The following is a 13,297-nucleotide window of genomic DNA, read 5'->3' as shown; positions in this document are numbered from 1 at the left end:
AGATGGTTTTTTTAATAAACTTACATGAGTCATTTCAAAGTATGTATACCTGGGAGTATTGTTTTTATCTTCTGGACTGTTTTTACAAGCTAAAAATTATATTATTCGTATGGCTAAAATGGCACAGGGTTCTATGTGGCTTATTCTGTCAAAAGCTATGATTAATTCTGTTTGAGTAAATAATTTTATATAAATACAATGATTTCATCTGTACTATTTTATGCTGCTCCTGAATGGACAATTACTTATCATGATAAAATGGAAATTGTTCTTTCCTTATATCTTGCAGTTGGAGTTTGGTGTTTCTAGAATATTGGTATTAATAATAAAAGCAATAATTTCTTTTTGGATTAGATTGTTGAAACTACATGATAAGTTATGTTAAAGTAGCATATAACAAACTGTATAAATTAAGTTTAGTGATGTATAATTATACATATAACTGGATGTTGGTGTTGAAAAATCTGTTAAATTGACACGGTTTCTCATTTCTATTTGATCAAAAGTTATCAAACATTAATTATAAAAGTGTATTGCGAACAGAGCATACGAGAAGATTGGTCTTTGTTGGAAAAGAACAAACTTTTCAATTATATTGTATTTCTAAAACAACTTGTATAAGTACGGCTTATTTGTTTAGGGATATAAATTATCATGTAAAATGATGAATTCTACACCGGAGATGTGGTCAAAATTATATTTTGACGTATAACACTAATAATAGTATGAGGTCATCAAACCGCGTGTAACATCAGGATATCAGAATAGCTTAAAATCGTATGTGGGAGTGTTGAATACAGAGACAACTCTCTCCAGTTATACAACATTTAATTCAGTTTCTTCTACAAAAAAAAAAAAAATGCTTACAACAACAAAGTTTTTGTATATAGATGGATCCATGTTTTTTGATCTTCTTCTCGAGGTTGAGGGCTTTGGTAGTTAGGTGGCAAACTGCTGCCAGAGCAAGGGAGAGAGATGACGAGTTCATAGTAGGGATGATGTTGCCAAGTATCTCCTTTTGTTTTTAGAGTGATGCACACAATGGCTAAGGCAGGTCAAGAAGCTGTGTGTGTTTGGAACTCTAATTTTTATCACTTTTTTTGGGTCCCAGATAAGCCATTTCAATTGGATGTTTTTACTCATCTCCACTTTCTTATTGGTCATCACTCATTACTAAATGTAACGAGATCGGAACCCAGATTGCGGGATGAATCAGAATTGACTCAATTCAATCCCAATTGATCTTAAGACTTTATCATTCTATTGTTACAATATGAGAACTTTTTTATGGTCAGATTTAACATTTTCTTATATGGTCATAAACTTTCTATATTTTAAAATTAATATATATATATATATATATACGGTATATATTTATACTGTATTTACTCTATATATATATATATATATAATGAGAGTAAATACAGTATAAATATATACCGTATTTACTCTCATATAAGACAACCTCACATATAGGACAAGGTGTGACTTTAAAGATCAAAATAAAGAAAATTAGATTTATTAATACAATTCTAATTTTATTTCATTTAATCACAATTAAAATATCAAATGAATGTAAATGCACACATTGTCCCACAAAAATTACTTGCATTTTAAACTTTAAGGAAAAATCTTATAAAATCGATAACATAATTTATTCATGTAAAGCTGGATGATCGGAAACCTTTTTTTTTGCCAATTCTTAACAGTCGAATCCACTCTCCGTCAATTACACTTATGAGTTTCTCTGAATTCTGATTTCCGAATAATCATCTGTTTTCACATGGGAATGGATTAAAACTTATATCAAGTTCCCGTGTGGTTTTGGAATTTCAATCTGGAATTCAATTCAAAAGCTTTGCTTTTCCTATTGCTATTCATTTTTACTCCTGATAATATACAAGAACAATTCGTACGACCCGGATAAAATACTTATGTTTTTAAATACAAGAGGGTAAGCATACGGTAAAAAATGCAAATACAGTGGTGCCTCGTATAACGTACGCCTCGAATAACGGACGCTGTGAACAACGGACTTTCTGTTTGGCCGTTATGTGACTCGAGCAACGGACTGGCTGCGAACAACGGACTTTCCGGCATAATTGGTGACTGCTCTGTGGGTGCGTTCTTTAATAGCTGTCGCTCTGTGTCTCCGCTACTACGGGAGTGTGCTGCTGTTTGTAGGCATTTAGGCACGACGGTGAAAGAAAGAAAGATGGCGGCGCCCGCACTATCGATAGTATCGTGATGGAGGAATCTATAATTCTAAAATATGAGCTTTAAAAGGCAAAAGAAGGGTCCCAATTGTAAAATTTAACCATAAAATGGATTATTTGTTGAAAGAGCATTCAAAATAGCCTCGAAAAAAATTCGTAAAGACAGTTACATCACCGCGTGCGCTAACTCGCGCTTTCACAATTTCTAAATCCTCATTCATAAAACCACATAATGGGCCCGGAAACGAAACTATCTGAGCCATGGAGGACGCCATGATGCTTTCCACCGTAAACTACTGCTACAAGCGGCCGTTTTTGCCATTCGGCGGCGTGCACTCCCACTGGAATTTAGGAACGCGTTCCGCAGGAATTTTTAAACGGATGTCGCTCGCGCAGAGTTACGCGGAGGAATAAAAGAACGCACCCCATGTTCATTTTTTATGCTGCAGAACGAATTAGATGTTTTAACATGTATTTCTACGGGAAAACGCGTTTCGTATAACGGACGTTTCACTTAACGGACGTGCACCTGGAACGGATTAAGTACGTTATATGAGGCACCACTGTACACTGTTCACAAAAATTATTTGCAAAAACACAAAGAACCTTTTGCTCACACCTAGGAATTTGAAGCTGTGATAAATGAATAAAAATCTTGTCTTATATGTGAGTAAATACAGTGTGTGTGTATAGATCTGAGAGAATTTGCAGTAGCTGTAGTTTGCAAACATATGAAACTTGGGAACATGTGTTCTTTCACTGTATCAAATTTGAAACAACTAGGAAAAAATATTTGACAAAATTTAAATCCTGGAAAGATATAACTATAAGTACTCCTCACTTTACAACCTATCTGCTTAACAACCACTCGTACTTACAACCAATCGAGTTTTGACCTGCAATTCGGGGAATCCCCTTTCTCAGCTTGAGTATTGGTCAGTAGTGAATGGTGATGTGCACTAAGTGTACTATAATAGTCTTATAGAACTATAATAGGCTAATAGTGTACTATAATAGTCTTTTTATGAATAAATTTGAAGTTTGTTGCATAATTTGTATAATTTTACAACGATCCTATATTCCCAGTGTAAGCTCCTCACTTATCGACCGATTTGCTTAATGACGTAGTTGTCGGAACGGAACTCTGTCGTAAAGTGAGGAGTACCTGTAATTTATTCCATTTTTTCAAAAAATGATTATTTTAGTATATTTTATTTTGTGTTATCCTGTACTAAGCTATATTTAAATAATTTGTTAAATTGTACTAATTTCAAATCTACATAATATGTAAAAAAAATGATTATTATTGTGTTTTATTGTGAGATACCATGCTATCATATTAACCCCTTGTAACATACTAAGATTCATACAATAAAGAATTGAATTGAAAGAATACCAAAAACTAGTGTTTTGCACTCGGTCAGAAATTCTAATCACATTATAGTGATACAGAGACCAAGTTATCCTGTGACCTGTCTTCAGAAAGAATTTTAATATTATAGTTGTTTACCTCAATCTCTGTAATTATGTATATATTAATCAACTTATTTTTGAATATTTGGAACTAGTCGGTCACTAATTATCATACCCTGTACAATGCAAATTGGCAACACTGTGTTATCTTATTCTCATTGTCTTCGTGAATTGCATTCATTACGTGTTTTCAAAAACATTCAAGAATCAAACAAATTTGAGAGTAAAGTTCTCGTTCTTAAAAGTATTTGATGCTGCTGCCGGTTAATTCCAACAAAGATCTTGTGTTGTATGTCCCTTGTCGTGTGACCTTCATTTCATGACAGGGTTCAAAATTATTTTCAGAATAGTTTGTTCTGTAGTGATTGTTGTTCTTGGAAATGAATTTACCGTATTTTACGGACTATAAGACGCACCTTAATTTTTAAGCAATTTTTTAAAAAGAATACCTATAAGACGCTATGGACTATAAGACGCACCTGAATTTTGGAAGCAATTTTTCGAAGAAAAAAGTGCGTCTTATACTCCGTAAAATACGGTACTTGTTTGACTACAAGTAGAATCTTAATTTTCTACTATTTCAGGTTACTCCTCCATTTCCACATTGGATAGGTTTTGGCTTATAGAATAATTTTTAACATAGAAAATCATGCCATTCTGAAGAATTGTTTCTGTTTAAACATGTTATTATGTATATTATATTTCAAAAATATTGTTTGTAAAATTGATTAGTATTGGTTTTCTATGCTTCTTTTTATATTTTATCTCTGTAAATAAGCAATATTGATAAATTTTTCAATACTTAATAACCTTTTGCACTTTAAATTTCCAGTCATCTTCAGAGATATGTTAGAAGAATTCGAATAATTAGTTATAGTAGTTAATGATTTAAAATATTCAAAATAAATAAATGTTATAATTTCATAAAAGAAAATATTCTAAAGGTTTGAATAATACATAATACTCTTTTATGATACTTTTGGATAAATTTCAGTTTTTTTTTGTTTTTAATATTATAAAATGTATTTTATTATCAGAATACTTGTGTGCGCTTTTAAAGAAAATTGCAAGGCAATAATTTATTAAAAGTTGTAATTTTCTGTTATTTTTATTTAGTGAAATAGAGTAAAAAACTCAATTAGTATTAATTAAATTTCAATATATAAACTGAAAAAACTTTTTATTTTAATAAAAAGGTTTTCAGTTAGTATTAGTATCAAATTTTAATTGGCTTTTTTCAATAATAACAGATTTATATGCATTATGCCTTTGAAATCACTTGCAAAACTATTTATAAAATAATAATAATAAAATCCATTTGAAAATATGTGAATATCTTCAAAAGAAATGGGAAATATAGACTGCTTGTATATAATAATATCCATTAGAAATGTAAAAAATTTTCTTTAATCTTTTATTATATAAATATTATAAGTTAAGAATATCATACTGATTAGCAATGAAATATATTTGTTAATAATAAATTTTAAGACTTTCTCATAAAAACATTTTCTTTTTAGCTGTTATGTCTGATAATGATGATGTCACTCCAACAGACAGTGAAATACCCAACTCAGGATTGCCAATAGGCCCTCAACCAGGTGTTAATTATCCAATTCAAGTACTATATTGTGGAGGTGAGTTTAGAGATAAACTGTATTAAACAAATCATCCATTTTAATGTTAACTTTAATTTTATAACAAATTGTTCTTGAATTTCAGAATGCACTATGCCATTAGAGGTAAATTTTTTTTTTTCTTTTTAATTTCTTTTTAAATTCAATTATTAAATTATTAAATTATTTCTAGTATTGTGAATATTATCCTGGATATGAAAAATGTAAATTATGGCTTCAAAAAAATCTTCCAGATGAATTTGAAAGGAGACTTAAACTTGGTGAATATAATATACATATATATATTTTTTGTTCTTTAATTAGACATAAGTATTTTAAGATATGATAAATTTTTGATTAGAAGGCCAACCAACAACTGGTTCTGGTGAAGAGGAAAAGAAAAGGCAAAAAAGGGGTGGAAAGGGAGTAGTAAAAACAAAAAAGAAAGTAGAAAAGGAAAAGAAAGTTTGCATGTTTCGATCATCCCGTGGTAAAAAGAAATTTGTAACTGTTGTCACGGGCCTTAAGACATTTGGTAAGTTTTTTTAAAGTTTCTTTTATGCTTGACGGATATTCAAGTCAATCTGGGACTTTTCACAATAAATAAATTCAATTTTTTTACAAATGATTTTACCTGCAGCAAAAAGATTGCCATCCTCCTTGACTGACTCTTTTGATGAATTAAACAAATGAAAAAATTATTAGAACAAAATCACAATATGTGTAAAGAATGTGAAAAAGCTAAACTTTATAACAATGCCATATACAGCATGAAAAGATATATTGTCTGGAGCAAAGCGCATCTTTTTTTCTCTTCGACTGAATGAACAGCACTATAATGCATACAAAATATGTTGTGAACATCTTACATAATGTTTCTGTAGTAGGTCAATAGTCATAACTGATTGTTAATCAGCTATGACTATTGATCTGTAAAATAAAATCCATATGGTAAGAATGGTATCTTTCAATTCCAAAGTATGCATTGTGTTTTGTTCAAAGAAATTTTCTTAAAAGAAAAAATGATAATTAAATGTGCTTTTACTATTTGTTTGCAATTTTAAAAAACTGTAGACCTATAAATTTCCACTGCTGTCTCCGACTGCTTGGCTATATGACTGTCATCCTTTCTTAATCTCGAGAATACAGTTAGGTAGATGAAAGTCGAGACCAGATATGGAAAGCTCGGGTAGGAGGCCCCAATTAACAATACGAGAACTTCCAGTTTTCACTGGAAGTCATGTTATTTCAATTCAAAAGATTTCTCCTAAATGAGTTAGATGGATGACTGGCACAACTGTATTGCTAACAGGAAAAGTATGATGTACAGGGGCAAGACACGACTAATTTGAAGTGGAGGGCACATATTTTAAATTAAATAGATTTAAAAATTGCTGCTCGACAAATAATTGCTTGTTCTTATATGTAATAATGAATGTTTCATGTATATGATTATTAAGTCCAGAAAAGTTGACTTCACTTAAAATGCTATTTGCAAGGAATTTAGCCTTCAATGGAAAATACTATTATTTTAGCATCAAATGTACAAAATCATATTTCAAAATGCAATAATCAATCCAGAAATTCATAAACATCTTATATTTTAAGTTATCAGATAAAAGGAATATTGTTCATAAAGTACATAAACAACTATTCGGTTTTGTAGCCTTTACAAAATACCTATATCTATACTATATATAAAGCAACAATGTTTTTTTGTTTGCTAGAAGTAATCTCAGAACTGATTTTTAAAATTCTTTCTCTATCAAAAAGCTTATTCCTTTCAGATGGACATAGGCTTATATTATTTTCATATTAAGAAGGGAAAATGCACGAAAATTGTTCTTACTGCAGCATTTCTCTTGCATCATGTGTCTACTCCATTCAAGGTCAGTTCCCTTCACTATCTGATGGGCCTTTGTAAACTTCTTGTGCCTATTATCTTATTTTTTGACAAGACTATGTCTTGTTTATAAAATTGTACTGCCTGATGTGTTACCAGCTTAGAGGTATGAAAGAATACATGTCAGGAGTTGAAATGTGGCACAGATATTAGGTGCCCAAATCATGCACGCATAAAAAACCAGACTTGTAGGTAGTCAGAAGACCGAGAACCAAAACGAAATAAAATACAAAATGGCAACACTCTCTACAAACAGGCAGTAGTGCGAGATTTGCACATGCGTTGCTGGTTGAGAAGTTGGAAATACGAATATTGTGAAATTGAATTTTGACAAACACGTGCATTGGGAAGTTCAAAAAGCAAATGTTGCTAGATCGAATTTTGACAAACGAATCTTTGAAAAAATCCATTTACCTGTCCCATGTTATTCCCCACATATTTCTGGTTGCCACGTACTAACCTTGACCAATTTGACCGGATATATCTTGTTTCATCATCGGAACATTTTTGAAACTAGATGTGCATCTTTATAATTTTATATTAAAACTAACTTCCGAAATATAATTATTATTTCTTTTTATATATGTATGTATATATATATATTTCATTTGTGCAAAATAAAAAAATAATTTCGAACAATACAATAGCCACCATTATTTTATTTCAAAAACGGGAAATTTTTGCATTGAGAAAAATTCAATCTGGGGTATCATGCAACAGAGAGAAATTTCAACATTAGATAGATTAATTTCACTGAAAATACATCTTGGATGACCTCATGGTTGTGGCTGTGGCTGGCGAAGTTTGAATGATTGCGCTCAAAACCAGCAATACCAAAGATGATTGGAGAATGAGAACAAAACCCTCTGCGAGCGTCGAAGTGATCCCGCTTAGTAGTGAGTCTCTGAGACATAGTCTTGTCCCAAATACGGCCTTGCCGTCTTACTTGTTTGGTTTTGGTTTTGATTTGTGCAGTCTGGGTAGTTGTGTAAATGCTTTATTTATATTGTCTTTGTCATTTATTTCTGATAAGAATATTCTTATGTTATCAGATAAATTATAAGGAGTGAATTTACTTCCTTTTTATGAAACTAGACTTTTGTAAGTAGGCCTATATTATTCCTACTTACAAAAGTATTATTATTATATAGTAATAATTTTTTGCATTTGTTGTTTTAGTATTAATCCTACCATATCATTATTATGGGATTAGTCCACATGTGTGAGTGAACCTTATTGAGGATAAAATGCCTAATGGAGTCACAGTTGTTGCAAAATACATCTATTCTAAACCAGGATGCAAACATAGATGCCACAAATATCTCTCTTGTACCCTACGGGAAACATGAACTACCATAAAACTCGGACCCCTCACTTCTTTCTGATTTCATCCCCTACCACCAAACTCCCAAATGTTTTAGCAATCTGGACAAATTTTGAACAGTTATCGGATATACTATAGATTATTTCCTATGGAATTTCGGGATTTTGAGTATATAACTGAACTCAGGACCGAGACGAGTTCAACAATACCCTACTTTTGCACTAAAGATGAAAAATAAGAAAGTTATCATACTTATTTAATGCTATTATGCAGACAGCACCGTAGTTGCTAGTGCTGCTATCTTGTGATAAAGTCTGCAAACCATTAAAAAAAGCATTCTGAAAGGCAATAAATTGCATGAACAGTCGAATGCCACTTCCTTTTTTTTCTTTTATTCAAGAACTACTGTGAATTAATAACTAGTGATGTTAAACACTCGGCAGCCCCCTCCAGGAGGTCCATCAGGAGTGCAAACAGTCGAACGCCACCTAGTGGAAAACTCTAAAATGGCGTAGAATGCATTGTGAAAGGCAAGAAATTGTAAATATGATAACTTTCTTATTTTTCGTCTCCAGTCCAAAAGTAGGGTACCTTTGAACTCATATCTGTTCCGAGTTCAAATATATACTCAGTCTCGAAATTCCATAAGGAATAATCCTATAGTGCAGCCCAGTTATCTCTACAATCCTGCAAAAATATATGCTACTTTAAAACTCAGACCTCATTCCTCACAAATTGCCAAATTTTTCGACTGATTTGCACCAAATTTTGCATAGTTACTCTTTGCCACCCTGAGAGAAACATACACTACCTTATAATGAGAACAATTCAACCTCCTTCCTGAGTTTCTGGGCAACACTTAGCATTCTTTGCTAGTAAGTTGATGTACAGGTAAAACATTTGCAGTTTATTTTTATAGCTTCATCATTAGATAACTTATCGATGATCCCATTTGCCTATGTAATACTATTATACTTTTCATAGCAATATGAACTACTGACAAATAAAGCCACCACTAAACTTAGTGATATTGCCAGGCAGGGGGAAAGAATCCCCGACCCTGTTGTTTAAACATGCATTGGTAACTATTCATATTTTTCTACATGGAGAGGGTGATAGACAATTCTGAGAAACTGAGTCAGTCAAATAAGAACAGTATCAAAAAGACAGGATCTAAAAGCTTTATGTTTAGTAAGCTTCTGATTAAGTGATCTTGGCAAATGTATCTGACATGTGTTCCATGGTCAGATTAAAGATGTATTATTTACTTCATTACATTAACTACAGTGGCTAGTTCTAGTTTGGAAGCATGAATTTTTACTAGTTTTGTCTTGCACATCTAGAAACTTCTTGATTATTCATTGGGCTGTAATTTTAAAAACTGTAGACCTGTAAATTCCCACCGTCATCTGTCCTTCCTTAATCTAGAGAACAGGGTTAGATAGATAAAAGACATAGAAACCTCAGGGGCAGGAGGCCCCAATTAATTATATACAAACTTCCAGTACAAACGCAGTCATATTATTTCAATTCAAAAATTTTCCCTAAAAGGTGTTAGATGACTGGCAAGATTCTATTGTTAATGGAAAAGTATGATGTACAGGGGCAAGCCACTACTAATAATTTGAGGTGGAGAGCACATATTTTAAATTAAGAATATGATTAAAAATTGCAGCTCGGTATTGTGACTTCATCACAATAAGTAATTGCTCTGTGTATATACAGTAGAGACTCGTTAATCGGAATCGCCGGTAATCGGAACGATTTTCAGTCGGACTGTGTCGTGCTGAATCGAACGTTTTTGATACTAAATTTACTTCTTCTAAAGTATAATTTTCATGTTTTTATATTCTTCAATATATTTATTTTGTTTGTACAAAATGCAGAAATAATTTTTAACGATACGATAGCCTCGATTATTATATAATTATATAATAATCGATAATAATTTTATAAAAATTTTCGTTAGGCTTAAAATCGACGAAAATTCAACACAAAGCGACATGCAACGGAGAAAAATTTAACACGAAGCGACACGCAGCGGAGAAAAATTTGAACATCGGACAGGTTAATATATTTATTCGTACATAATCGGTAATCGGAACAAATCACTAATCTGAACAACCCCAGTCTCCAATTGATTCCGATTTTTGGTTCTCTACTGTATTTACACAAAATGACAAATCTTGCAATATATTAAAATCAATTGTAAATTTGTATTTATGTTTAGATTCTTAGTACAAATAACATCCTTTGAACAACTTGCAGAGCAATAATATTTAAGTCCTACTTTCATTTGTATGTCCAAAGTATATATTATTCAATTACTAGAAATTTAATTTCATAAATTTTTTATTTTAGATGTTGATTTGAAAGATGCTAGCAAATTTTTCTCTCACAAGTTTTCCTGTGGATCATCTGTTACTGGTGATGATGAAATTGTAATTCAAGGAGATGTTAAAGATGACCTTCTTGATATAATAACTGAGCAATGGCCAGAGGTAACAATTATATTACTTTTATTGTGTAGTTAAAATATTTTTATACTTTCAAGACAGCTTATATATAATTGAAAGTTTATCTTCAATTTAATGCAAGACATTTCAATATATTGTAGACACAAGGCTCTTAATATAATACTGAAACAATATCAATTTTAAATACTCTGCTTATGAAGAGTTATGGCAGTGACTCTCTGCCAAGTGAAAAAGTCACTCACTGACATACAAGAATCAGAATTGCAATTTTTGGGGGTCAATTTCTTTGCCTCAAACATCTAGTATGTCTGAATATCTAGTTTGAAGGATACTTTCTTAGTATGAAAAATGTTAAGCTTTGAGCTTTTGGCAACCCCTTTATAAAAAAACCTAAGCCCCTCTCATTATTGGTGAGGTAGTGGCAAAACTTCTGGGTCGATAGGTCAAAGTTAGTTTATGGGGGTTCCCCATAAGCTATTTTACTTCTATACCTTAATTTTATGTTTTGTAAGGATAAGATTGCATCAAAATGAATGATTTTTATTCATAATTTTATCCAGAAAAACAAAAGCTCTGATTTATTCCAATTAAAACTTTCTATAACAATTTTACTAAATGACGTATTGAAAGCATTCGGTCAATGGCCGTCGTCGAGCACCTACCAAATTGCATGTCATTGTGTTGCTTGATGTAATAACACAATCATTAACCAAAAATCAATTAATATCCAAATAAAAAAAAACCCATTTAAGATGTAAAAAATTATTATAAGAATTTGGATGAAGTCAAATGTTTCTTCTTAAGAATTTTTCTTTGGTAAGGACAAGCTTGGCACTTCGAAGCAAAATGTAAAAAACATTAATACAGGTAAAACTCTTGTGGATACTGCTTTGAAACACTAAGCTTAATCTTTACCAAAAAAAAAATTTGCCTCAATTTTTTACGATGTGCAATTTTTTTCATTACTGATTATTAATGTAAAAAAGTCATCATCCGTGAGTGTGTGTTCATTCCTTATAACTACTGTAATTTTTGACCAATCCAGATGAAATTATTATATTTATGTTCTGACGGAAAGTATAGGCTACTTATTTTTGCGGAAATATTATCTATAGAATAAATGTTTTATCGATTTTGAATGAGTGACCATGTGACATGCTTGACGAGAGAGTTTCTAGTCTCAGATGTTTTTGTTAATGTTAGGATTGTATTATTACAAATACACAAAGTGTACTTATCAAAATTAACATTATTAACCAAACTCTATTTGACCATATACACCTTTAAAATTAATTTTCTTCGGGTAAATAGGTAAAGCTTCTTAAGCAGTCAGTTTTAACATGTGACTTAAATCCTGATAGCATGCAATCACAAATGTTAATAATAATTTAACAAACAACCCAAATTTCTGCTATTGAGTCCCAAAGTGATTTCTCATTAAGCAGGTTTTACTACATGCAATGATATGCCATCATCATTCTTTGTATATACTTGTTAAGTTAATTTTGTATTTATGGGACACATGTTCACAGGATTTAAAGTGCTTAGATGAATCTAATCAAATCAATAACTCTAGCCTATCTAAATGGAAAACATCTGTATTGTATGCCTCTTGAACCTTTGATAGAATTTCTTTTGAAGTTTTTGAAGCAAAAAATAAATTGGATTGATATTATAAGAAACTTTGGAATCTCACTGCAATATATGCAAATCATTTGAATGTTTATGAATTATTCAACAAGCTGATTTAGTGGATTAAACAATCATAGATCAGTAATAAATTTAAACAAGATTTTAAATACATGCTAACAGTGGAAAAGTATATATAATTTTATAAAGAAATTCAGGCTTTCCAAAACATTTGAAAGAATCATATTTAGAATCTTTATTTGTAATATACATAGTTTATACAGTAATTGATAATTAACTTAAATATTTTTTTTCAGATTGACGAAGATGCTGTAGACGACTTGGGCGACCAATCACGATAATGTAGATGCCTATTTGTACAGATTTCTGGCAGATGATTTGAAAACAAATTATTAAACAGACATGAAAAAAATGCTTTGATATTCTTATTTGCAAATGACGTACTTAGTATATTTAGTGTAAATATTCAAAAGAAAAATAACAATGGAATCGCTTCAATGTCTAGCAAATAAACATTTCTATAAAATTTTTTACAAAACAAGTTCCATTTGCTTAATATCTGAAAGCAATTTAGAGGCATATTCTAGACAGTTAACAGGTGTTGCTTGCATCACTGTTGTTTTGAATCTTGTTTCTTC

General features: G+C 31.2%; 2 protein-coding genes across 4 annotated transcripts in view; one reads left to right on the top strand and one right to left on the bottom strand.

The window, feature by feature from the left end:
* Nucleotides 1–13,191, top strand: part of DENR (density-regulated protein) — a 27,882-nt gene extending 14,691 nt beyond the window's left edge. For all 3 annotated transcript variants that reach the window (XM_067284303.1, XM_067284302.1, XM_067284301.1), the window contains 6 exons: nucleotides 5,210–5,326; nucleotides 5,412–5,431; nucleotides 5,499–5,586; nucleotides 5,667–5,840; nucleotides 10,894–11,033; nucleotides 12,956–13,191. In XM_067284303.1, the coding sequence (XP_067140404.1) occupies nucleotides 5,215–5,326; nucleotides 5,412–5,431; nucleotides 5,499–5,586; nucleotides 5,667–5,840; nucleotides 10,894–11,033; nucleotides 12,956–13,000 (579 nt within the window). In that variant the 5' untranslated portion in view covers nucleotides 5,210–5,214 and the 3' untranslated portion in view covers nucleotides 13,001–13,191. The remainder of the gene's footprint in view (nucleotides 1–5,209; nucleotides 5,327–5,411; nucleotides 5,432–5,498; nucleotides 5,587–5,666; nucleotides 5,841–10,893; nucleotides 11,034–12,955) is intronic.
* Nucleotides 12,870–13,297, bottom strand: part of RPA1 (replication protein A 70) — a 41,354-nt gene continuing 40,926 nt past the window's right edge. Inside the window, exons 17-18 of the mRNA XM_067284285.1 lie at nucleotides 13,170–13,297; nucleotides 12,870–13,096 (exon numbers count right to left, since the gene is read on the bottom strand). Of these exons, the coding sequence (XP_067140386.1) occupies nucleotides 13,190–13,297 (108 nt within the window). The 3' untranslated portion in view covers nucleotides 12,870–13,096; nucleotides 13,170–13,189. The remainder of the gene's footprint in view (nucleotides 13,097–13,169) is intronic.

This window comes from Centruroides vittatus, unplaced genomic scaffold (genome assembly GCF_030686945.1).
Source record: "Centruroides vittatus isolate TY-2023 unplaced genomic scaffold, ASM3068694v2 scaffold_1167, whole genome shotgun sequence".
Lineage (NCBI taxonomy): Eukaryota > Metazoa > Arthropoda > Arachnida > Scorpiones > Buthidae > Centruroides > Centruroides vittatus.
This window is presented reverse-complemented; position numbering and strand designations above follow the sequence as displayed.